Genomic DNA, 22671 nt, shown 5'->3' with positions numbered 1-22671 from the left:
ATTGTCCACAAATAAGTTCACACATTTACTACACGCAGTGTTATTGTTGATATTTAAAGGTTTCAAAGGTGGTAAGTTTCTTTTGCGTTTCAGTATATATATATATATGTATATATATGTGTGTGTGTGTGTAAAATTAAAATAATATATATATAAATAAAATAAAAATAATATGTTGTTACGGTTCTCTACGCCGGCCTTCTTCCCCTTACCAAGGGGGGATTAATCCCCTTGTCTTTACTGGGCCTGGCGGAACCGAGACTTGAGACGTCCCTCCCGGACACACGCGGCGTAGGGTTTCGGGACTACTTTTCGCTCGTACCTAATTCCCCACGCTACCCTAGGAGCGAGGAAACAAGCCTCGCATGAACCACGTGTGGTTTTGAGTACGCCGAACGGATTGCGTACACATGGTCCGCGCAGTTATTTAGATGTTGGAACCCGATTAGAGCGGTTCTATCCGTGCCACGCTTAGTCAATGAGAGAAACCACAGGAACGATCGAATCAGGAAAAAGGAAGAACAAATGGGTTTAATTATTCCCACACGTACAGACTTGGCATTTAATATGGAATATATATTTTTTCTTGACTTGGGTTTACTTTCTTCACTCAGTATATCAATCTGGTGAGTTTCTTTTACACTTTGGTGATTTATTTGTTAAAGAACCATGTCACTGATTGTCTGTTGCAGCAAGAAGTCAACAACAGGATTATATCACAGGTGGCGTGGCAAAATTTACGGACAGGTGCATTTGATGATTGGCTTCACAGTCGGGTATACAAAGGTTGTTGCGTTCTGTATTAGTGGAAAACAACTGCTGCACGTCTCCAAAAGTTATTGCCGCTTCCTCTGGAGATGGTCCATCAACTCGACAATGCTGTTTGTCATGGAGTGGTGGCTTTACGAAATTACGGCATGAAACAGCGTGCTATTGCTCGGCAGTATGGCATCACTCAAGGTCAGGTGTCAAAGATCCTGAAACGAAATGCTCAGAGGGGTGTCCCTACTCCAATACCGAGGCCAGGACGTCCCCGCAGAACCACAAGGAGGGATGATCTCCAGCTGCACCGGTTAGTCCGCAATGGCCATACCAAGTCAGCTAATCGGCTTAGGGCTGAGAGGCAGCAACTGACAAATGTGCCTGTATCTAGAAGGCTAGTCAACCAACGACTGGTTCAAGCAGGCTATCGTGCCAGGTGTCCCCTGAGAAAGCCACGCCTGACCAGACAACACCGCCAGCGCCGATTGCAGTGGGCCAGAGAGCACCGTCAATGGCAGCCAGGACACTGGAATCACGTGATCTTCAGTGACGAGTCTAGATTTGTGGTCTATCGTCAAGATGGGCGCGTCCGAGTGCGGAGACAAGTGCATGAAGCCTACAACAAAGATTGTATAGTGCCAAGAGTCCAAGCTGGAGGTGGTGAGGTGGTGGTTCAAGTACAGGGCCATTCTGGATGAAACATTGCTTCCATTTGCTCGTGCAGCCTTTCGAGGAAACTTTGTCTTCCAAGATGACAATGCACGGCCTCATCGTGCTCGCATGATCCAACACTTTCTTGCTGACCGTGGTGTAGAGCATATGGAGTGGCCTGCCATGTCCCCGGATATGAATCCGATAGAGAACTTGTGGGCAGAATTAACGCGTCAAATCGACCACTTGGACCAGCAGCCTGCCTCTGTGCGTGAATTGCAGCAGGCTATTGTCACTGCATGGCAAGCGATTCCTGTCCAAACCTTGGCAAATCTCGTGAACAGCATGCCTCAACGTGTACGTGCTCTCCTGAATGCTCGTGGGGGTTACACGAAGTACTGAACTGTAATTTTACTGTCCATAATCGCAGTCGTAATTTAACTTTTGTTTTTGTTAAATTATTTTTAGCTAATCTGCAAAATAAAGAGATACTTCTGGAAAACGTACAGAAGTTTAACACAGTACTGTCCATGAATTGAGTTCGATATCAGTTTACATCACTTTCAAGGATCAATTTATTTGTTTCAAAATGTCAAATGTGGTTTTTGTTTCTTTTAAAGGTCACATTAACAAAATCTAGAATAATTTCAACATAATTCCAATTAACTTTTGGTTCTAAGACATCTTGAAAAGTAAGTTCACCCCCACAAAAAAAAATTCCATATTAAATGCCAAGTCTGTATATACAGGTTCAAGGGCGAAGAGACACAGAGCAATCCTTAAGCAGTCTTAACTTATCCCTTGGACAACGGGCCCGTCTCACACTCACACAGGGAATTGCAGAAGGGCAGGTGTTCCCCAACGCGTCCAGAGATGGTCCCCATCCGGCTCTCCACGGTCCCCGGCACGTCCCGCGAAGATGGTGGCAGGCGAAGGCAGGGACTCGTAGCGCGTCTCTCGTACAAACAGATGATGGGGTGGAACGGTAGAGGGCGGACTTTAGCGCGGCTGGCGGTTACTCAGCCTTGCTCACTCGCGCGTCTGAAATGCGCTGTATTTGTTCTAAGCGTGTCTGGCTGCGCCCGCGTATATGTAGCGGCCAACTCCTCTTCTTCTATACAGTCCGAGCTGTTTAGCGCGCGCGTTCTCGTGCAAGTTCGTCAAGTTCATCAGCTTTCGCCGCTTATCAAGTTCTTTCGCCAATCCTTTTGCCGCAAGTCCTGCGTTCCTCTGCGAATCCTGGCGTGCAAGTCCTTCTCATTAAGTGTTCCCACGCTAGTCCTGTCGAGGGCTTTCGTGCAGCAGTTTTATAGCTACGCCCCCCGAACCTTCTGGAACTCACCCGAACATTCTCACCACGCCCTCTGACGAAACGCCGCCGTCACCACCTCCGAGCTCTGATTGGCGGCTCATGCTTACCGTCATCGCTTCTGCCGCTCCACCCTCGACTCCGCCCCGACCTTCCTAGGCCTGCCTTGTGTTAACTCGCCCAATAATCAACCAATGCTTCGCAAACTGGATCGAGGCTAGGGTGGCTGGAAAATCGGTGGCAAGTAGGGCCTATTCTCCTGGCTCCTACTCAACGCAGAACTAACAAAGGAAAAGGACTAAGCTTACAAATACTAAGACATAACTATACTATCGCGAGGCTACATGTTGCTTGTGTGACTAACTATGGGGGACAGACTTTAACCTTTATTAAACTCACTTGACAGACTCAAAACCGCAACAATATATATATATATATAAATAAATAAAATAAAAAATATAAATAAATATATATAAAATATAAAATAATATCTAATAAAAAATAATATATATATATATATATATATATATATATATATATATATATATATATATATCTATCTATAATTCCAGTAATCTCTGTCTGTACGTTTGTACGTTTGTACGTTTGTCTGTGACCGCTGTTTCTCGACAACCACGGGTCCGATATACTTTTAACTTGCCAGGTATATTGCTGGGGACCCGAGGATGTGCCTTTTCAAGGTTTCATATTAATCGGACAATTACTTACCGAGCTATGTCCAAAAAACGATTCAACCAATCAGAGAGCAGCGAACGATCGCGTGTGCCGAACGTGGCGGGCACACTCTGCCTCGGATGGCACATTTGAGAGCGTATTCATTTATTTCACGTTTGCAAACTATGTTGGCGTTAAACTATGTTTTACAACTAATAAAAACGAATTTGCGATTCATTCGCTTTCCTGCGCGTTTGTGCACGCGATGGCGATTTCTTTACCAAACTCTGGAAGCCGTTCGCTTTGGACCAAACCATTGCATGTAAATAGAGGGGGGGGATTGTCACCACTCGCAAGCCGTTCGCTTTGGACCAAACCATTTCATGTAAATAGAGGGGGGGGGATATAATTTTAGATATAGATATAGTACGGGCATGCCCTAGTATCTATAATTCCAGTAATCTCTGTGTGTTTGTTTGTTTGTACGTTTGTTTGTTTGTACGTTTGTTTGTCTGTGACCGCTGTTTCTCGACAACCACGGGTCCGATATACTTGAAACTTGCCAGGTATATTGCTGGGGACCCGAGGATGTGCCTTTTCAAGGTTTCATATTAATCGGACAATTACTTACCGAGCTATGTCCAAAAAACGATTCAACCAATCAGAGAGCAGCGAGCTATCGCGTGTGCCGAACGTGGCGAACACACTCTGCCTCGGATGGCACATTTGAGAGCGTATTCATTTATTTCCCGTCGGCAAACTATGTTGGCGCTATGTTGGCGTTAAACGATGTTTTAAAACTAATTAAAACCCCGGGGGGATTGTCACTGTACTCGCAAGCCGTTCGCCGTTCGCTTTGGCGTTGCGAATGGACCAAAACATTTCATGCACCAAACCATTTCATGTAAAGCGTTCGCCGTTCGCTTTGGCGTTGCGAATGGACCAAAACATTTCATGGACCAAACCATTTCATGTAAATAGAGGGGGGGATATAATTTTAGATATAGATATAGTACGGGCATGCCCTAGTATATATAAATGAAATAAAAATAATATATATATATATAAATAAAATATATATATATATAAATATATATATATAAAAATATATATAAAATATAAAATAATATCTAATAAAAATAATATATATATACATATATATATATATATATATATATATATATATATATATATATATATATATATATATATATATATATATATATATATATATATATATAATCATAATACAAACAATTACTTTGCACAAATATATTTGTTGTGTTTGTGATATTACATTTTTATAGGCAATTTAGGTTGAATGTTTTTTTTTTCAAGAAAGAACCCCTCAGCACATACATAGGGGAGCGGTAGGTGCAGACTGGAAGTTTGGGACGATTACACCTCACCACCACGTAATTCAAAACACCTCACCACCACGTAATTCAAAACACCTCACCACCAAGTAATTCAAAACACCTCACCACCATAAAACACGTAATAAAAACACCTCACAGCCATCAAACACGTAATTCAAAATACCTCACCACCAAGTAATTCAAAACACCTCACCACCATAAAACACGTAATAAAAACACCTCACCACCAAGTAATTCAAAACACCTCACCACCACGTAATTCAAAACACCTCACCACCAAGTAATTCAAAACACCTCACCACCATAAAACACGTAATAAAAACACCTCACAGCCATCAAACACGTAATTCAAAATACCTCACCACCAAGTAATTCAAAACACCTCACCACCATAAAACACGTAATAAAAACACCTCACAGCCACGAAATTAAAAACACCTCACCACCACGTCATTTAAAAACACCTCACCACCAAGTAATTCAAAACACCTCACCACCACATAATTCAAAACACCTCATCACCAACTAATTCAAAACACCTCACCACCACCTAATTAAAAACACCTCACCACCACGTAATTATAAATACCTCACCACCACGTAATTCAAAACACCTCACCACCATGTGATTTAAAAACACCTCACCACCATGTGATATTAAAACACGTCACCACCACATCATTTAAAAACACCTCACCACCACCTAATTAAAAATACCTCACCACCGCGTGATTCAAAACCACCACAACGTTATTAAAAACACTTCACAACCACGGAAACAAAAGTTTGAGGGAGTCGTTAAGTGACAACACAGACACTGCCCAGATGTGTAGATATATAGATAAATGACTGTACCCGAGTTGCCGTTTTGTCATTGTTTAAACCAATCATAATTCAAACAATTATTTTGCACAAATGTATTTGTAATATACGTGATATCACATTTTATAAACAATTGAAGTTGAAAAAAAAAAATTTCCCCCAAAAATTCCAAAACAAACAAACAACCAAATTGCAATTTCAAAAAAAAAAATACCCTTAGGACATACCGACGGGAGAGATATGTGCATACCAGAAGTTTGGTACGATTTCACAAAAGTTTGAGAAAGTAGTTCAGTGACAACACAACACAAGACAACACAACACAGGACAGGACAGACGCTGCACAAATATATATATAGATATAAAATAATACCTAATAAAAAATAATATATATACATATATTTTATTTTTTATATATATAAAAGAAAGTTTTTGTTTGTTTGTTTGTTTGTTTGTCTGCACGCGCTAATCTGAACGGTGAAAGATAGGAGGAAACCTCTGAAACAAAATATGTCGGGACGGGCCCCGGGAAGGTTATAGGCAAGGTGGCGAGGCCAGTCGAGGCCACCTCGGCCAGGCTCGGCCCATTTCGCAATAAATCTTCTTCTTCTTTCAATATTCTCTTGAAGTACAACTTATGCACATAACAGAAATATCTGACTGATTGCAACACATGCTTTCAAAATTCTTTCTCGCGGGGCCCGACAGAAGAAAGAACAAGGAATCGTTGAGCACTAACTGATACTAGGCTCATGTCAGACCGATGTACAGAAGATTAAATTCATTCAAAAAGAACCCGGGCAACGCCGGGTGCATTCATCAGCTAGTATATAATAAAAAATAATAAAGAATATATATAATATATGTTTTATAATAAAAAATAATATATACAGAGTTATGTTTTTAAAATAAGATTAACATTCTCTGTCTTGTTCCAACCGTCTCTCCCACCCCCTCCATCCAATTCTTTTTCTTAATCTGAATCTTTTACAGCATTATAGGAAATGTAAAAAACTGCAAACCTAAATAAGTGAAAGGATTGACAATATCGATTTTACAGAACTTCTCTGTAAACTGCTCGAGTATGTACACTCGGTTACAAAAGTGTAGATCTTAAGGTTATGGAAAACACGTGCTTTATTCAAGGCTTGACACTAACGTTTTCCTTGTGAGCCTAAAGTTTCCAAAAAATGCGAAAAGGTTTCTTTACTGCTATACCATGTGTCCTGTTAACAAGCACAATTTAATCAAATATATGACCGGAGTTCAAAAACAATAGAAGACACACCAAAGCTTTTCAAATTTGTATTCTGTCAGACATTTGGGGTTTGGGACGATCCCAGAATTCTAATGGAGCTTCTCGGGGAACATTGCTCTGCAGAGGCTGATGATGCAAATTAACCTCCCCGCAATAAACATCATCAGAATGGCCAATAAGTTCAGCCATAATATGATGAAAACTGCGAAGTTTACTCCATATTGTTTTCTATGAATGTGTATACACACAGAACAGAAAATACAACAACACAACAACAGGCATTTTAAGGCCATTTTCCCTGCCAGAGCGGGGGTTAGCCTTGCGGTCCCCATGACAATCTTCTCCATTTTGCCCTATTTTCTGCATCACTCCTTGTTAACCCCCTTACCCGCATTTCTTCTTCCACCATCTTTAGCCAAGTCTTTCTTGGTCTTCCCCGTCCTCCACTTCCTTCTACATTCATTTCCATCACTCTTCTCAACCAGTCACTTTCGTCCTTCCTCAACACATGACCAAACCATCTCAAACTGTTTCTCTTCACAGCATCCATCACAGGCTCTATTCCCATCATCTTTCGCAATTCATCATTTGTCTTCCTCTCTCTCAACGATACTCCGCACATCCACCGAACCATTCGCATTTCCACCGAACCATTCGCATTTCCACCCTTTCCCGCCTTCGTTACTGCTCTACGTTCATTACCCATGTCTCGCTCCCATAAATCATAACTCTTCTCACACATGCAGCATACACCTTTCCCTTCAGCTTCAACGACACTCCCCTCCTCGTCAGCACGCTACTCAGTTCCCAAAACTTCTTCCATGCACATCTCACTCCAGCAACTGTTGCCGAGTCTGATCCACCTTCTCCATTCAGCATGTCTCCTAGGTAACAAAATGTTTTCACACCTTCCAGCTTCACGCCGTCTCCAAGATCCAACTCAACATTTCCACCATCTGCAGCTCCCTCTGTACACACCTTACACTTGAATGTAGCTGCCACACTGGTTAATGACCCTCTCAAACCACTACATTTTTGATGAACCCACTCAGCGCACATTGTACATTGAATGGAATTCACTCCGACACCCTTCCTACACACAGCACAGGGCCACTTCCCAGTACTTTCCACCTCACCACATGCTTTACCACTCCCCATCACCTTCGTCTTTCTGATATTCACCTTCAGACCTTTTGTCTCCATACATTCCTTCCACTTGTTCATCTTCTCCTTCAATCCATCCATACTTTCTGCAATCAACACCAGATCATCTGCATACAACAACTCCCATGGCAAACCCTCCATTACGTTCCAAGCCAGCACCTCCATCACAGCTACAAATAGTAGTGGACTTAGTACCGACCCCTGATGCACTCCCACCTTCACCTCAAACTCACCACTGTTCCCGTCCTTCGTCCTTACAGCTGTGCGCGCTCTTTCATACATTGCCATCACGACTCTGATCAACCATTCCTCCACTCCTAACTTCCTCAATACCCATGAAAATACTTTGCGTGGAAACCTATCGAATGCTTTCTCCAGATCAACAAACCCAGGAAACAACATCTTCCTCTTCTCCGTGTACTTCTCCTGCAACTGCCTCACAATGAAAAGCGCGTCTGTCGTTCCTCTTCCTGGCATGAATCCAAACTGCATTTCGTCGATCTTCACTTTCTTCCTTATCCTCCTCTCCAACACCCTTTCCAATACCTTCATTCCATGCTCCAATAACTTTATCGCTCGATACGAGCCACAGTCCCAAGGGTCACCTTTCCCCTTGTATAGAGGGACGAGGGTACTCAGTTCCCAATCCACTGGAATGCGGCCTTCTTTCACCACCAGTGAAAGTGAATGAAAAACAGAGAATACAGAACAGAGAATGAAGCCAGCAAAGTTACCCTTCCTTTCAGTATCGCAAAAATCAAAGTGTGAACTCGTCATTTTACTCAGTCATCGAATTCCTACTTCCCGCCCTAACCTGCAGAGGGCATTGCATCAGCGGCACAGCCATACCTTCAGCCAATGCTACCCCACACAGCCTGGTGCTGCATATGAAAGAAGAAGAAGTACTCAGTCTCCAAACAGACGGATAAACACTGAGATACAAAAGGACACAGGAAGAGAGTGTAAAATGGGTTGAAGTTTGGGATCTGCCTTATTTACTAGCTGTTGGATAGACTCAACAGGTTGCGGATCTCCAAAATAATGTGGCAGCAGGTTGAGCGGACGAGGTGGGAGGACATTAAAGTTTGCAGTTAACGGTTTTTCTTTGAAAAATGTAGCAAAACTGCTTGATATGAAGCAATGCTCAACCACCAGTATTTATAATCATGGAATTGCTGTCACAGCAAGGTGGTGAGAGAGGCCACTTATGAGGCTCATTTTAATCCAGATTTCCGACCAGAACCACCTGCCCATATTGCTGGATCTCCTTTGCTGGATGCCCTCGTTTTCTCTTATTAATGTAGTCTATACAACAAATGTTAAAGAACGCACGACATACCATTTCTCAGTACATATTTGTGGTTTAAAACAAGATAAACCTGACAGTTCAAAACCGAATCAATTTAATCGCTACTACAAGGATGGACAGAATCTAATGAAACAACAACAGCAACAACAACAACAACAACACAAAATAAGGACAAACAGCATGTGACGTTTTGGACATTAAAACAGGATGTGATGTGATTCAAATTAAACTGAAACAGCTGCAGATTGTCCTCAAGGTCAGACTAGCGTTTAAAACACAACAATCTGGTGATGTTATACATGTGTCGTGATTGTGAGAGGGTTTCAACAAAAGGTGAAGTGCTGTCGGTGTTTGTTGCTTTTTCACCAACAACACCGATAATCCAATCGCTTCCCTACCAAGTAATAAAAAACATTCGGGCGATGTCCCTATGCTTACCCCACTGTTCCCATCCATTCCCACGCTCATTCTCATCCCTCATAAAGCACAGCCAGGTGTTGGCTTAACGGTTAAGGTGGCTGGCTTGAGATCACAAGATCTTGAGTTTAAGCTCCTGTCATCCGGTGAATTAACACCAGGTGGGTTGACTCAGCCGGTCATCCTCCCGAGGATGGAAAAATGAGTACCAGCTTGCTGGGATGAATGAGCCACTCGAGTATCCTGCGTCGGAATGGCGACCCGTCCAAAGATTGCACCAAATAGACAAGAAACTGCTTCCGCAGCTATATGCATTTGAAGATGCAAAAGGAGTGGTCTTCTTCATAAACCGCAGGAAAATGGGCCAAACAGCCTCCTCCTGCGTCCAAATTCCTTGTAACCTCGAACAATGGATCTGTGCTGTGCAGCAAGTTATTACTCTTATTGGTTACAAGCAAAGATCAATGTATTGTCAATCAAAGCAATAATCAATTTATCGTCAGTCGGATGACGGAGCTCTTCTAATTACAAGCTCAATCAGCCAAATAGGTAGAGTAGACATCCGTTCTGTTAACCTTGCAATTCGTTGCTCCACACACAAATCCCGTTCAAACCAGACGTTCAAACCAGTCGGCCGGCTCAAGTAACGGTCAGTTCAAACTCGACTTTAAAAAAAAAGAGTAAATCTCCCCAAACAAGGCATAAAGTTAAGAAGCTACAGTTAGATAAAGTTAAAGCAAAATTAACAAGAGGGAGTTTCTGTAACTTATCATAATAAAGCCATGTTCTAAGTTTCAGTTCAATATGTTAAAGGGTATGGGGAAAAAGTCTGGAAAAGTGAGACGGACGGACGGACGGACGGACGGACAGACAGAGAGCAAACCTATAGTCCCCTCTGGTGAAACTGGTAGGGGACTAATAAAATAAAAAGTGGAAAAGAAGAAGAAGAAGACATCCAAATGAAAATACAGGTTCAAATGTCTCAGTGCATGCGTAGTCCAGCAGTTCGCATGGGTAATGGAGAAAAGTCGAGAATAAGTTAATACGCAGAGAACTACTAGGGTAACATAAGTACACGATGGACAAACACATATGACATGATGTTTGTCCATTGTATCTGCATGTCCTTGTATTTCCTGTAAAAGTATATTTAACGTATAAACCTTAGATTCCTGTTTAAAAACTGTCTGCATTTCATTAGTTCACCACCCTTGCTACCACATGTTGAGTATATAAAGCAGAATGTGAAAGTCTTTGTTGGGAGTTTTAGTATTTCTGCACTGAACGGTCCAAGGTCTTACCTTTGGCTGGAAGGCCCCTTGTAGGGAGGAGAAAGGTCCAGTAGGTGGCATAATAGGAGCAAGACCCGACAGGCCAGGATGATATGAAGGGAAAAACTGTGGGACACAGCACACACTAGGGTTGGTTATGAACTGAACCGTTTCCAATAATGACACTCATAACGCTGGGTGCAAACAAAGCTTGACTTCATGAATAGCAAGGGAATCGGTAAGGTTAACTCAAAATTTCATACGTGCCGTGGTACACGAAGAAGAAATACGCAAGACTTTGGGATTGTCCGCTGAACAGTATTAATTATATTTTGAGCTGGAATATGTGGAGAGCAGGGCTACTTACACCGTGTCGGTAAAATGGGTTGTCCATTCTGGCAGAGTACTTGTCAAACTGAGAGGAAAAACAAAAATTGAAAGATAGACAATTTTTTGTATACATGATCGAGGCAGAGCGAGAGCAGAATATGGAATGGAACAATATGGAAAGGGGAAAACACCAGGGCAGAGTAGAAGGGAGAGTGAGAACAAGATCAAGGGGAGAAGCAGAATCAAGGGGACCTTAAATAAAAGGTGTATTCATTATGTTAATTTGGAATATTATAACATGTAAAAAAGTTATAAAAATGATGGGTTTTTTATAACGTTTTAATGATGTTTTAAAAAGCCACTAAAACTAATGTTTGGTGTAATTTTTTTTTCATAATGTTTGGCATAACGGGAGCCACCAAGGGGTGGGGGGAGGGGGGGTCATGTTATTATTTTTTATCATTATTAATACCATCAGAGTACCCACTCTCCGGGCGATTTTGTTCTAAGCATGCAACGCATTCTTCTAACCTAACAAGTCCCTTAATTTGGGCGGTGTATAAACAACAGCCCGCTGTCTCGTTCCCTCCCAAAAAATAAAATTAACCTGGGTTACGTATATCAAGTGAAAACTGCTTATGTGCATATATAATACCTTGTGGCTATATAGCTTGGATAATTCCAATCACGACCACCCTCCTCCCAAAGGAAGAAAATGCCAAGATGGACGAATTTTTTTTTTTCTCCAAAACTTGATGGAATCCAACGAAACTTGCACATGAACAACTTCAGAATGCCATCATTAATCCCTGAAAGTTTCAGCTTCCTCTTGGAAGAGTACATGACACATACATTGTCAAACCTGAATGATGCGCCCACAGCAAAAAAAAAAAAAGAGGTACGATCTGGAATAATCTCAATGTGAAAATCCAAAAACACTTCATTCATTTTTCCAAACGCTTGAACCTTTTTCGTCGATGCTTATTTTGTTGCCAGCCGAGGGCGTTGGTGTTGGCACAATGCAAAGCACCTAGACCGGAGCATAAGTGCTTGATTGTCTCATGAAGGATTGAAGACACACTTTATGAAGGGAAGTAAAACAGTTCCATCTATTAACATTTGCTCATGCTCTTTAAATATACCACAGCAGATAAATCAAGTACACTACTATGGTAGTACCCGGCCTGATCTGTGTAGTTTTGTTGTAGTACACCATCAGATAAAATTATGACTGATATAAATACGAGAGTTTGAAGAAAGTATCTACGCTTTGACATGCAGTAAATACCACTCTTTAAATTACAGAATCTCTCAATATATTTATTCCGACAAAGTTCATCACACATTTGCTGAAGCTGCATAAATCTTCGTCTGAATGCCTTCATTAAACCATGTTCTGTTGGATTTGGCACCAGCGAAGGCTCTTCTCACCCTCAGATTGAGTTATGAAATGGATATTTTACAAAGTTGAACATAGAGCAAGTCATGAAGAGCCAAATTTGTCGAATATGGTTGCGCGGAACCACACGGTTCATAATCAGCTGGTTCATGCATTTGTAAGGTACCATAGAACGACTCTCTTATAGCTCTTATTTTTAAAAAGACTGCCTTCTTCACTTTCACTTTCATTGGTCTTTTCATATGGTGGCAGACCCCACGACACCCGTTTTGCGGGAGCTGGTGCTTATGTGGAGCACAACTATAGATCTAGGCCTGGTCCTAATGCATCCGTGCAAGTTTCGTTCAAATCTGCTGGTAAGTTTCAGAGGACAACATTTGGAAAAAAAAAAATCTGAATTTACGACCTCCTTTGAGGAGGTGGATCCAGATGAGGACCACAACACAAGAAGACCTACCTGTCCTGATGCATCATACCAAATTTGGTCCATATATGTTGGGTAGTTTGTGAGGAGATGTAGTTTTAGTCAAATGTTAACGGACATACGGCTAGCCACCGGGACCCAATCTATAAGGTTATTTCAGAGAAATAACCTAACAATCAAAAGAAGGATGAGCTTGATATTACATGTCAGAGTGGCAAAGTTCAATTAATGCAAATAATCAAGTCAGCCATTCCACCAGCGACATTTCACTGGTGACAAAAAGTCCTGAACGCCATTCAAATCATGTCATAGTTCCATAGCTGATTTCTGTGCTGTGCTGAAAAAAGCGATAATGCATTTAATTATAAAAGCATATATTCAATTACGATCACCTTAAAACTTCAGGCAATCCTCAGAGTATTTCTCACAAAAGGTACTGTTACGTAGAAAGAGGGGAAGGAGGCAGGGGAGGGGGAGCGGATGGGGGTGATCCATATCTCTATTGTGTTAAGAATAGCTTGGTCCGTATATTCGAGTAGGTTCGAACTATGCCTGTATTTGGGATCTGTCAGGGGTAGCTCATATGTAATATGTGGGGGCAGTGATTGCAAACAATGGAGTAGAATAGGGTAAACAATATAGTAGAACAGTGATTGTAGATGTATTGTGTAAAACGTCCTGTACAGCCGAGGCCAGGTGAAGGAATTGTGGCACCTGGGACATAAAGGCACTAAGAAAGCACTCTGCGCTGTAAATGGAAACAACACGGGCCGTTTTGGCCCATAACTGTAAGCCACGGTGGTGAGGTGAGCTGTGGAACTCTGGTTAGGGGAGGACCAACTTTTGTGAGGGACCACCATACAGGGTGGGATGGCTTGGAAAATGGCACTGCCCACAGACAATGGATGGTCAACGACTGGACCCGCCTGCGTCCAATGAAGGCGGTCCCAAAGGTGATAAAGGCTTTGTCCGCGCATGCGCATGTCAGATGGCAATTGGTACGGATGAGACCAACGTCCCTCTCTCACTACTATATCGTCACCTCAGGAGGAGGACCGGTTACAGAGATTGGACAGCTTGCCATTGTTCCTCCTCACCATTCTCCCACCCGAGCCACACTTCGCCCTGTGCCACCGCCCATCATTGATCTACACCAGCCAGCTCGTGCCTGCCTGAAGTCCTCGCCTGCTCCCTTCATTGCGTGGATCTGGTAGTTTCGGCGCTATAGCAGTGAATAGCTTTTGATCGGATATAAGATCATGTGTCTTTTCCCCATCATCCCGAATTGTGTCTGACGACCACCAGATATGTCCCATTAATTATTGATTGCCCTGTCGTTACTTATCTCTTGTATTTATTTTATTAAAAAACCACTTTAATTATAAGAAACGTCTTCCCACCTTTTCACTTGGCACGCAACCAACCGCCAAATTTGGTTTATTAATTGGGCTATCCCGGGGCGATCGTAAATGGTAATAGCAATTGTGAAATCAGAGTGGTGACTTCAACATAGTTTTGATCGCTCACGGGGGTTGCACACCCCCCTGGCTCAGAGCATCTACGTTAGCTGGGCATCTGACGTGACAGTACAAATCGACATCCTTCCGGAATTTTTAAACTCGGTATTTGAAATTTCAAGGAATATGGCCTACCTGAAACACATAGTAATGAAATAACTATGAAGAGGGCCTATGGTTCGCTACGTGTTGCGCTACGTGTTTTTTACTCACATAGCTTTAAAAAAGAGTAAAACAGTATTGTAATATATAGAATGTAATGCATCCAATATCTGAGATTTAGCTTGTAAGTTATTCCAATCACCAAATCTCAATTCATTATAGCAATGTTTTTTCCTTATTAATATTATAATACGAGACTTTTGAAATGATGTATTCATGCGAAAGAGGCTTTTCACGCACGAGCTGTGTGTTTTCAGCGACTCGCTTCTGCTATCCGGGGTGTATTTAATCTGCTATTGCTACTGCAAATGTGTAATTCAACGATCTTTTAAATTTTCTTGCCTTTTTTATGTATACATATTCGAAGCTCGTGGAAGAGCTAGTACTAGTACACTAAAGGGATCAGGACACAACAGGACAAAAGGAACACCCGAGAGAGGGGGGACACACCAACAGCAGAGTTGAAGTCCAAAATAGAGGCAGACGTGGACAAATAATGGGTGGGAAGGAATGAGGGGCAGGAGGGAAAATTTGGAAGGAGGAGGGAGTGGGGTGGGATGGGTTAACTTGGGTAGAAAATATCATGGTTTTGGATTGGGGACGATCAGAGATGGTGATGAACAGCTGTCCAGCATAATTATCAGGATTTAGACAAAAGAGTGGCAATTTCAAAATGGTTAACCGTAATTGTTATGTTCCTCGATGCAAATCAGACTCATGAAAATATGTGAGAAATGCCAGGAATATCAGTGGATGAGAGCGGTCAAGTTCCTACCATTTCCTGTTAATACAAAGCAAAAATTGAGATCAATTTCTCTTGTGGCCCCAGAACCAATCATCTGGCAACCGATACCTTTGTTACCGTTCCCAAATCTAGTCTCATTCTTCATATAATATAATCATTGTAAAATATAACAAGCGTAATCGTTGTTCCGATAGAAAATAAATAATCAGGTTGTAACTTTTGATTGCTGAACTAATTCAGTGACCCAATATGCAAATTCTTAAAATTTAAAGCTAATTGGGTGGAAATTGCCGATTTTATGCAATCTTGACCTTTGACCGTTTGATCTAAAAAAAACAATTGGCTTCTAGCCTTTGATTAGTGAACCAATTCAGTGACCCAATATGCAATTTTTTAAATTTCAGGTCAATCGGATAAAAATTGACGATTTTATGTGACACTGACCTTTGACCTTTTGACCAAGTTATTAATTTGCCTTATCTATATTCTCATTATAAAGCTTTATTGAAAATTTGATGACAAAACTCAAATTTTAATCAAAATTTCAGGTCAATCGGATGAGAATTGATTTTATGTGATGCTGACATTTGACCTTTTGACAAAATTATTAATTTGTCTTCATATTATCATAATAAAGCTTTGGTGAAAATTTGATGACAAAACTCAAATGGTAAAAAGTTATGGCCAGGACAGACACACACAGACAGACAGACACACAGAAGTGACTGCAAAGCCCACTCTCCCGCTGCACGTGGGACGGGCTCATAAGATCACTCACATTTCTTGGTGCTGGAGAGGCTGCTCCTAGAAGGGGTGGTGGTGCAGCAGGGCCTGGCAGGAGGCCAGGTGGTAAACCGGATGGGTAGGGCGTGAAGGTGTGTTGGTGTGTGTGTTGATGGGTATGCTGGTGCTGATGCTGATGCTGGTGGAACTCAGCTCGCAAGTAAGGAGAGGGTGTTGCACCAGTAGTGCCCGCACCTCCGGCACGCTCGGTCGCTGCCTGAGAGGCCAGGAAACGACTGTCCAATTCCTGACGTAACATCACTGGGTCTGCACCAGACCCATGGTAAATGGGACCGGTTTTACAACATTCATCATCCATATATAACTAGAAGCCACTATTTTAAAGATTCGGTTTTTGAGGTTGTGCTGCTTCCTTTTTGGCATTGCCAGAAGACAAAATAAGTTTCAAAATGCAAGGCTCTTGGGCAAGACTTGTATTCCGTTAGGTCACCACATTAAATGAGCACCACAAATTGTCATTTGTGATGTCATTTACTTCATATTCCTGAATTGCTATGGAGCCTTGTAGGTCTGCTGCAAATCAGATGATACAGGACAGTTACAGACCAAGAATGCTTCCATTGAGGTCGTTTTGATCTACCCTACCCTGAAATATTAGAAAATAATTTCCAGGTAAAAGACCTTTACATCTTTCAAATATATCCTCAAATACAATATCTACTTCTGCTTCAACATTTCTAGCTTTAGCAATTAAATAGAAACTACCATGAGTGTCCTGACGGAGACTCACCCTGATATGCAGGTGTGGATGGGTGTCCAGAGACCTGCAAGGCGCTCGAAGTGAGAGGGGGTGGTGGAGGCAGACTAGGAGGTGGGGGAGGCACAAACATTCCGTGGCTAGGAAGGACAGGGTTGACTGAAGGGTATTGTGGTGTGCAGACAGGAAGTTTAGGAAATTCACTGGTTGAAGAGGTTCCACTGGCCGTGATCAGTGGCAATGATGTAGGAGCCACCGGTACGGACCGGAAGGGAAGGCAAGCTGTCAGGGCAGACGGTTGGTGGACTTGCCGATCCAAGGACAAAGATCCGATCAAGTTTATTTTTCTGGATGAAAATAAACACAGACACTCTTGATAAGGAAATATGCTAGTCGTACGGTAATATGTGAATAGAACTGGCTTACCTAGTAGGAAAGAGAACCAGTAAAAGCACCAAATTATTGGTCGAGTTGTATTTAAAGGCTATTGCAGATTTTGATTAAATCATCCAAAAATAATTACGTAAAGCAACTCCTCGAAACCAAAATGAAAAAGGTATGCCTCCATAAGCAACATGTACCTTTATCCAATCAGGCCTAGGATCGAAAAGTTTTTAAAAGGACAGTCCTAACCCGTGATTTACTATAGCCATGCGTCTTTCTTGTATGTGACAATATAAGGGGATCTCTGTTTCTCTTGATCGATTAAAGGATAATATTCTTCTTTGGTAATTTTATCTGTGGGTCTGTAGATGACTATTGAGGCCGATGCAGGATCAGCAGACTCCATCACAGTTGGGGTACATGTTTCCGAGCAGTAAGGGTGGCCCTGGGTTGTTGTTGCTGTTTACCATGCTCTGTTTCTGCCGTGCCATTCTTCCACTTCCTGGTGTCATCGCAGGGTTTCATCATGCTGAGATCCAGAATCAAAGACAGCAATGAAAGAACTTGAATGCCCCCCTGTCACTTCCCATTCATGATTTGAAGGTATGGGCAGAAGGCACACTCCTACAGTCTCTTCAATCCCACTCCTTCCTCCAGGTCTTTAAAACAGCTGTTCAACACCATCTCTTATCTTCCCCCATCCAAATCCTTGATCTTTTCTACCCCCGTTAATCCACCCCAAACCCACCTCCTTCAAATTCCGTTTTCTTTCCTGAAAGTCCTTGTAATGTCCATCTTGTTTATCCTTTGAACCCCCCCCCCCTCCCCAGCCCTCTCCCTCCCACAGATCTCCCGATATCCCTGTTTTCTACTGTTGTACGTGTGTGCTTCCCTCTCTCTTCCCATCTTCTCTCCCGCTCACTTTATTATGTTTCATGTGTGTTTGTGTTAATGTTTTTATGTGTTTTATATGTTCCCTCTTACATGAGCCTCGACTTGAAATACTAAAAAAGGGCACAATATTCTTTCAGTTAGTTCCAAATTGAATAATTTTAGTGAACAATGAGAACAAATTGCTCCAAAAAAAGACAATACGACCTTGTGAATCAAGGGGTCTCTTGATAAAGACAAAGTTGTTCTTGCGGATAAAGCAAATTGATGTACAAACGATCACACCACTCGCATGGTACCATAATTATCAATGTGCTCGAGCTCTTTCATCACAGCTCTCCATACCCATGCGCATTTGCTGGACGAGAACTCATGGAATCCTCTCTTCCCAGAAGTCAAACAAATCATCAAAATTGCATAGACTATACTCTGTACACACCCGAGTTGATATAAGGTTCCTGCTCTTCACAATGACATCTGCGAGCAGTTTCCTTTGAATTGCCGACTCTTCGAGTTCCTGTTTACCGAAATGGAAATGCAAGCAGGCCTTTGGTGTGGTTTGTCTTTGGCTTGACGTGTGTTTTCCATTCATGCCTTCCGGGCTGCTTTTGTGCAAGGCCAGCATTTGAATGAAGAAACAGGACATCGATATTATGGAGACGAGCAATTAATAACCAAACGCGTCATGGAATTTGTTGCCAACTTTGTCCACACTTAGTCTAATTTTATGACCTCGTGTATATGGTAGAAATAACAACGTGCGAACGAGTTGTTGGCCTGTTTCTGTGTAATTTTTAAAAAATCACTACTTCATCATTATTAATATTGTGACGTAAGAGGTCCAGCTAATGCAGACACCCTGTGACGGAGTTCTAAGACCCCCGAGAATGACCCAATGGTCTCTGAATTCATGGCATTCAGAATTACCAAGTTACGATCCCCCAAGGTAAACAAACTGAATTTGGCGGTGGCCGGGACGCACACGGAGGCAAAAGGCAGGAAGATGTTTCTTACAATTAAAATGGTTTATTAAAATGTATACATGGAGGGGAGCGACAAGACAATCATAACGGGACCAATCTGACACTTGAAGGACACGCACACGTATCCAACAAAAGAATGTAAAGCCTAGCCCCAGCTATGGCGCCAAACACCAGATTTGAAGCACACAATGGGGCAGAAGGTGACATGGACAGACACGATCTCGTGTTGGGCACGCCATGATGGTGTGGTCATGCAGGCGAGTTGTAGCATGGGGCGGGAGACGAGAGGATGGCGATGAGGAGGAATGGCGAGGAGAAGGTGGCATTTGTGTCTCCACTCAAGGTCCAAATTGGGGAGCGACAAAGCAGATAGAGCTGATGCGTCTTCCTGTCCCAAATGCCATTTCCTACCGAGGCAGCAGTAGCCTGATCTCCAAATCTCATATGCGGCGTGCATGCATGCATGTATGCGGCTTTAAACGCTTTGGGACCATGTTTGCAGCACGTGGCTGGTCCTACAAGTGGCTGCCCAGTGCCTGGGGGCAGCACCATCTTTTGGGCCATTCCACTCTGCGGGGTGCGGCTGCTAGTAAGACATTCCCTCAACCAGGGCTCCACAACTGAGGCACTGCCATCGGCTGTCCAAACGGCCCGCGGTGATGTCCGTTTCGTTATATAAGCATGTGGCACTTTCCAAGTTCCTTTCTGGCCCAAGTCCTCCACCTGGCCTTGCCTGTACAGGAGGTTTTATACGATACAACCTTCCCCTATTATGCTCTATTAAGGACAGTCCCTGCCCTTGTTAGTGCACATATCATGTACTACTTATCTCTGACAGATCCCTAATACAGGTGTATTTCTAATATGCTCAACCACATGGACCAAGCTCTGCTTGCCACCTTCTATCTTTGAATCCCCCTCCCCCCTTCCATGTACCATTATTATTATTATTATTATTATTATTATTATTATTATTATAATTCGCTCAACCCTTTGTAGTTTCTCGAGTCTTTGTACTGTTCTCTCTCTCTTTGGCTCCGATGAAGGGTTTCGATCTACTGTTCTACCTGTCCACCGATGCAGATCGACACTCACCTTAATGTGTCATTGTTCAAGCATCCCATTCTTCATAACTCACATTATGCACTCACCTCAACCATGAGAATACTCATTTTATCATCATTCATGGACAAATATCGTGTGCTTTCAAGCTAACACATTGAAAGAACAGCAAAGTAGACATGTGATTGGCTGAAAGCATCTAAGTTAGACCTACCTACCTGATACTTAGTTGCCTATAATTCTTTCATCCCTCCCAGCCCAAAACCACTACCTACTGTGAGGGAAGACTTCCGTATTCTCATGCCACCCCATTCCACTCCGTTTAGTAAAAGGCACCAGGAAATTATTGGGAGAGGGATACGGAGAGGAAGAGAGAAAACGTACGTGTTGACAAAAGAGCAGCTTGTGGGAAGTTGTGGAGTAGGTGGCTGAATGTTGGTAGGCACAGGTAGAAGCTGCAGATTGTGGTATGTATTCGCCTGGGCCTCTGATGGACCCTCCCCACCAACCGTATGTGGCGTGGCCTGCCGCTCGGACACGTTCTCACTTTGGGCATCCGTCAGTGCCTCCGCATTGAAACTTGAGCCTGTGATTAGGGTATAAAGCAGAATTAATTGAGCATGTCCTTCGATGATTGCACAAGAGTGAGTTTAAATGAACAGGATATTAGCAGAGTATAAAAATCTCAGCTGTACGTTCGGAGTAAACCGGCTGAGGGAGGTGGGGACAGAAAGGGGGGATGGGGTGAGGTGGGTATGTGCCACAGGCGTTACAATTTGCATCACCTTATGATTTCTGAGAAATAATAAATTGCAGCTATTAAATCTCACGATGCTTTTCACGAACTTTGGGCATTCCAATTATAATACATCCTTCCACGATGAATGCTCAAACAGGCATATGATTAAGATTCTAAACTGCTTCAAATTGATGGACTTTTAGTGTGTGCAATTTGCCATCTCTAAATACTCCATTTTAAACTGCAAACGAAGGACATAAAATTGTAATTAGTAACAGGCGGGGACCATTAAATGCCATCTGTGCCACATGGAAGCCAATGCGTAAATTGAACTGCAAAAGTTTCACTCTTCCGAGTCAGAGCTTGAGCAACAACAATAACAAATACAGCAAAACCTGAGTAAGGCAACACGAACCAACCTCCGCAACAATTACTTTACTTTCTAATAAATTGCCAACATGATGCATGGTCCATCAACTGGCACACCAGCAATATTGATAATGTCATTTATTACCTCTGCCACCCAAGGTGGATGGAGGTTATGTTTTCACCCCTGTTTGTCTGCCTGTTTGTCTGTGAACAAGATATCTCAAAAAGTTGTGGACGGATTCGGACGAAACTTGGCGGAGAGGTAGCGTATGTGACAAGGTCGAAATGATTCCATTTTGGTTCTGGTCCGAATCCAGATCCGGCCTATAAGTGGGATACAAAATGTAAACTGTTCAGCCTGGTGGAGGTGTGCGCTCTACCGAGTGTTGTTCTAGTTCAACACTGTGGTGTTCTGAGGCTTATGTACATCCATAAAGATCTTCAGAAGAATACCAATGAAGATGGAGAGCGTACAAAAATGCTCAACAATGAGCAAGACACAATGTATCGATACAGTTCAACACCTAAAGGTAGAAACAGGATTCTGGAATATCGACTCCAAAGAAGCTTTCAAGATATTCAACGAGATGTCTGGATAACTCAGAAGTATGCACATGCCCTCTGAGATGTCTAACCAGGGTTTGAATGTCGAGAACCATCTATAAACTGTCACCCTGATGTTTCACAGGCAGCATCGTTCATCAATGTGTGCTGTCTCTCGCATGGAAGTTAAACTGGGTTTGCTGTCTGCCATCATTAGTTGGTGGCCATTAAAGATCCCATGGTGTCCTTTGCGAAGAGCATAGGCGAGCTATATACGGCACCCTGGCCAAATTCCAAATTCCTGCTCTAATCTACAGGGGCAGTGCATCAGCGGTAGAGCTGCACTGCTGGCAAATGATTTATCTGCAGCCAGGGCTATGCAGAGCAAATTCAAATCGAGGAAACGGAACATGGAGGAGAATGCCAGAGCACCGAGCAATCTTGGTAACATAGCGAGCAATCTTGGGAACATACCGAGCAATCTTGATAACATAGCAATCTTGATAACATACCGAGCAATCTTGGTAACATACCAAGCAATATTGATAACATAGCGAGCAATCTTGATAACATACCGATCGATTTTGGTAACATACTGAGCAATC

General features: G+C 42.5%; 1 protein-coding gene across 3 annotated transcripts in view; it reads right to left on the bottom strand.

Annotated features, from left to right (window-relative positions):
- The window catches only part of LOC137428967 (autism susceptibility gene 2 protein homolog), a 243157-nt gene that overhangs the window by 25321 nt on the left and 195165 nt on the right, over positions 1 to 22671 (bottom strand). For all 3 annotated transcript variants that reach the window (XM_078780863.1, XM_078780865.1, XM_078780864.1), the window contains 5 exons: positions 20800 to 21001; positions 17129 to 17442; positions 16373 to 16644; positions 11385 to 11432; positions 11048 to 11143 (listed from right to left, as the gene is read on the bottom strand). In XM_078780863.1, the coding sequence (XP_078636989.1) occupies positions 11048 to 11143; positions 11385 to 11432; positions 16373 to 16644; positions 17129 to 17442; positions 20800 to 21001 (932 nt within the window). The remainder of the gene's footprint in view (positions 1 to 11047; positions 11144 to 11384; positions 11433 to 16372; positions 16645 to 17128; positions 17443 to 20799; positions 21002 to 22671) is intronic.

This window comes from Myxine glutinosa, chromosome 6, assembly GCF_964187855.1.
Source record: "Myxine glutinosa chromosome 6, kmMyxGlut1.1, whole genome shotgun sequence".
NCBI lineage: Eukaryota > Metazoa > Chordata > Myxini > Myxiniformes > Myxinidae > Myxine > Myxine glutinosa.
This window is presented reverse-complemented; position numbering and strand designations above follow the sequence as displayed.